The sequence below is a fragment of the Cariama cristata genome, unplaced genomic scaffold (assembly GCF_000690535.1).
Source record: "Cariama cristata isolate BGI_N322 unplaced genomic scaffold, ASM69053v1 scaffold9178, whole genome shotgun sequence".
Taxonomy (NCBI): Eukaryota; Metazoa; Chordata; class Aves; order Cariamiformes; family Cariamidae; genus Cariama; species Cariama cristata.
The window spans coordinates 9,222-13,598 of NW_009631623.1; the positions used below are offsets into that span (position 1 = coordinate 9,222).

General features: G+C 40.3%; 1 protein-coding gene across 1 annotated transcript in view; it reads left to right on the plus strand.

Annotated features, from left to right (window-relative positions):
* Positions 1-4,377, plus strand: part of EHHADH (enoyl-CoA, hydratase/3-hydroxyacyl CoA dehydrogenase) — a gene marked incomplete at its 5' end in the record, with an annotated part of 18,283 nt that overhangs the window by 1,481 nt on the left and 12,425 nt on the right. The window contains 2 exons of the mRNA XM_009706028.1: positions 718-829; positions 1,142-1,246. Coding sequence (XP_009704330.1) covers positions 718-829; positions 1,142-1,246 — 217 coding nt within the window. The remainder of the gene's footprint in view (positions 1-717; positions 830-1,141; positions 1,247-4,377) is intronic.

Below are 4,377 nucleotides of genomic sequence, written 5' to 3' on the forward strand. Positions count from 1 at the left end.
AAGCCCTGTGAATTTTGCATTTCTTTCTGCTAGTGGCCTAGTTTCAATAGGTAGCTGAAACTCAGCTAGCATGGAGCATTTATGTTTTGATTCCCCATGAGCTCTGGGTCCTCAAGGAGCACTCTGACCAAAAGTCAGCTCTAAGAGTCTTTTAAGGAGTGATCTTTTTTTATTTTCTTGAATCCCCTCCTTCGAGATTCAGGAATGTTGAACTACCTTTTAGCAGTACTTGGTCTTCTTATAGAGACTCTTCACCAATAGGGCCATCTCCTCACTTTTGCAGTATGAATCACCATTTCTCCGTGACCATGTGGGTTGCTCTAACAGCATAAAGAGATATTCTGCATCACCCTATATGCCACCTAAGGTGGGTGCCATAAGTAATGGTCTTAAAGCTACTCCGAATCTCTTAAGAGCTCAATGGAAAAAGAGCAAACTAAATTTTGATTTTAAAACAGGCAACAAAATCTAGATAGATTTTTTAAGACTCCCCTTCCTGCTGCCCCTGGCTTCTCTACCTTAACGGTACTAAGTGTCAAGTGCACCAGGAGCCATTTGAAGGAAGATTAGGGCAGACTTCAGTACCGATTTTCCTTTACTAAACTTCCAGTTAGAGCAGGGAGATAACAGGATCTGCTTGTCTTTCCTCTATTCTGCTTAGTTTCAAATTATCACTCTTTCTAATCAGACTTGTTGTTGAATTTGACTTCATTTTAGGCACGGATGGGTTTACCAGAAGTCACCATTGGGTTACTTCCAGGTGCAGAAGGCACTCAGCGACTACCCAGACTGATTGGGGTACCAGCTGCTCTGGACATAATCACTACAGGTAAAGTACCATGCCTTGGCCTTGCTCTGTATATAAAAATACGATATTGAGTCATACCACCAGCTTGGTCTGAGAAACATGAATTTTTTTACCTAGGTAGCTGCTTGCTTTGAAATTCAGCTTTCTTCCACTAATGATGGACTAAAAAAGGGACATACATGCTTCTGAGGCATGTAGTTAGTAATGTATTTATGTACCTGATAACGAGCATGTCTCATATTTGAAGCCAGCTACAAGTCATTTGATCAGATGGAAAAGAATGAAATTGCCCATCACGCCCCCCTGTAGTCACCTTATGTCTCTCTATCGCAGGAAGACACATTCCAGCAACTGAAGCGCTGAAGCTGGGCTTGGTTGATGAAGTTGTGGAAGAAAACACAGTTGAGGCAGCAATTCGCTTGGCAAACAACGTGATTGGTGAGGAAAGAATTGTAGCAATGCCAAGAAATAATTGGTGATATTTCAGGGCTAGAAAGTCAGAACAAAACCCACCAGTTTGTTCCAATTTATATGCTCCATTCACTGAGTTTTGGCATCCATATAAGATAGAATTAATTGCAGAATTTGTTTTCTGTTGTCTGCAGTGAAAAAATCAAATGCTGGAGAGCTGCAGAAATTCAAGTGAGGATTCAGAGAACAGATACATATCAAGTCCTCCTGCTTCTTTATATATCCAAACTCACATGCCCCTCTGGGCTGCTGCACTCCACTGGTTTGAGGGAGTATGTGCTCTTTCTGTATATAGTTTTGGATCACAGCTGGTATCGCATGTATTCTGGTTGCACCACCAGTGACAGCTGATCAAAAATAACTTTCTCCCTCCAGTGGAGGGGCTGGCACATCCTCAGCCCAGCTCAATGATCCATGAGTCTGCAAATGACTCTGTCCCTAATCCTTTAGCTGCTATGTAAGAAAATGGCCTGTGGAGATGGGAGGGACATGGAGAGATATTTTTTCCCCCACCTTAGAACTAACAAAATCAAATTCACTGGTGTTAACACAGGAAGAGGAACGTTCCTTGTGCAGCATGAGGAGCATCACCTTGAGGGAAAACAGGATATTTTTCCACTAACCTCCTTGTACCTTTGGAAACAGAACACTGACTTCTGTCAGAATTTCATCTGGAGCTGTGTCACAATGAGATGCATGCAAGGAAGCAAAAAACCCTTTCTGCTTTGATCACATGGCCTTTATAGGCAATGCTTTTCCAAGCTGGGGTGCTGCTTTTACTCCTGCAGTTCTCTTCACTACAAGCAAGGCCCTTTCTTCTCTGTAGGAGCAGTTCTCTTGTGTTAGAAGTTGAAACAGCCTAAGCTTTGTCCTAGATGGCAGTGCACCATATTTTTAAGATGGTTCAATGAATGGGCTGTTCTTAAAGATCAAAGTGTCTTGTATACTTCCCTACAACTTGAGATTTACCAGGTAGGTGCAGAAGGGTATTCTTTGGACAGGTTGTCTATAAGAGGTGCCCTCCATCCTCACTCTATTCATCCTATGGTATTTTGGGGCTTAATTTTTAGTGCAGAATTGATGACATAAGCAGTCTTCTTTTCTCTTTAACTATTTAAATATAATTCTTTCTAAAGAGATGTGTGATGTACTTCACTATTGCCTCTAAGAAGAACAAAGATACTTTGGTTTACTGATTTTGTCTGTTTTGAATGAGAACTCTGTTTCTCCATCTGTTGGGAGAGCAGTAAAATATTACTAGTCTTCTAGGCAAATTAACCCAACAAACAGTGTTCCCTTTGATGTACCCTCTGGGCTTCTGAATGGTGCCCTGCATAAGATCTATACCATTACTGATGGCAGCAGCAGCGTGTCATAAAATAAGTAGGAGATACATTGCTAGAACTAGCATACCAGCAAGCGTTCTGGATTTCAACAAATGCTGTACGAAATTGGGTGAAATTTAGACATTTGTATCCGTATTTTTTCTGTGACAGACATGGTACAGTGGTTGACAGTTGTGAAAGTCAGCTTGACCTTAGAGGAGAATCTCAGGAATAAATCATTAAGCACACTATTCCTCAGTGTAACTTGCTTTCTGGAGCTTATGTCCACTACCACTACTGGCAAATTCCTCTTCTGTAGCTTCATCTTATTGGAAATGGTCACTACCAAGAAAAACATTTTTAGAATTGTGTAAGCGTACAAGGATTCTAGCTGAATGTTCAAACCTATCCCAGTCTTATTAGTGGTAAATTTTCTATCTGTTTATTGCTGGTTTGAGTTACCCCAGAAAAATTACTGATGTCATTGAAGGTGTTTCACGTTACACTACATACCGACTCCAACAGGATTTTAAAAATGCTTTCAGACTCTTCCCAACAGCTTTACTGGCATTTACAGTATGTGCTTTAACAGTGAAAATACTGGCAAATCAGCTAATCTTTATTTCTTCCTTGCTTGGAAGATTTCTCATTAGACCTTGCAGAAGACCATGAAAAGTTTTGATGTGCCATTTAGCCTCAGTTTACCTGATAATTTGAAAGAATGGTGTACCCAGAGTCCATATGTTCCTTTCGAGTCATTCCTGGCTTTGATTTTTGCTTAAATATAATTCTCCTGCCTACAAAGGCAAACTAGCCTTTTTATTTGTCTACATCAAGCACTAACTCAGGGCCACATAAGAGGTTACAGTCTTGCACAGCTTGTCTGTTTTTTGTTCACATTGAGTTCTGTTTCAGTGAATGTTTTTCAGGTAATCTTAATAAAACCAGAGAGAGTTGCACAAAAAAAATGCCATCACAGAAGTCCACTGTCTTTCTATGGCATGCAGCATTTTGTTTCTGACGAGATTTAAAAAAAAAAAAACAAAAAAACCCCAAAAAACCACGAGGCTAACAACTGCTGGCTTCTTACAGAGCAGTTTGGCTAAATAACTAGTTTTGTCACTGATGGAATTTCTATTCCTGGGAAGGCTGTACTGCAAGATAAGTCTCAGAATCAATTCGGAAATTATTTTCTTCTAAAGCTTTCCCAGCACCAGAGCTGCAGTATCTCGTGGCAAGAGATCAGTCCCAAATGACTGGCTTTAGTGAAGCAAGGCTCCTTGATTATTGTTTCAATATGCAGCTGACAGAGCTACCTTTATGGTAGGTGCGTTGGGAACGCCTCTTCCTCTATACATTTTTATGGATTGTTCCTAATGAAGAACACATTCAAAAGGAGTTCTGAAACAGTCCTGAATAAGTATCTGTAGGAGTATGCAGAGATAATTATGGATTCTAAGCTAAATTTTTAATTGAAAAATAGTGATTATACATTGCGGATAGGAAGCGAGCATATGTTCCTAGCCTTCTTCAGGCAGGCTGACCTCTTCAGGTAAAAGAAAATATTTTCACTTTTGAAGGCATTTTTTAGAAGGAATAGACAGGAGCTAAATCGTTGGAGACAAGGAGGGTGTTCTTTCATTAAATGTGCCTGGTAATGACTGTACTAATTCAAAGCTGCATTACATAATTCGTCCACCTGATGGCATCACAAAATTGAAAGATCACTGTAACGGCTTTTTTTAGGGAGGGGGCTGGAGGGCTTTCTTACCC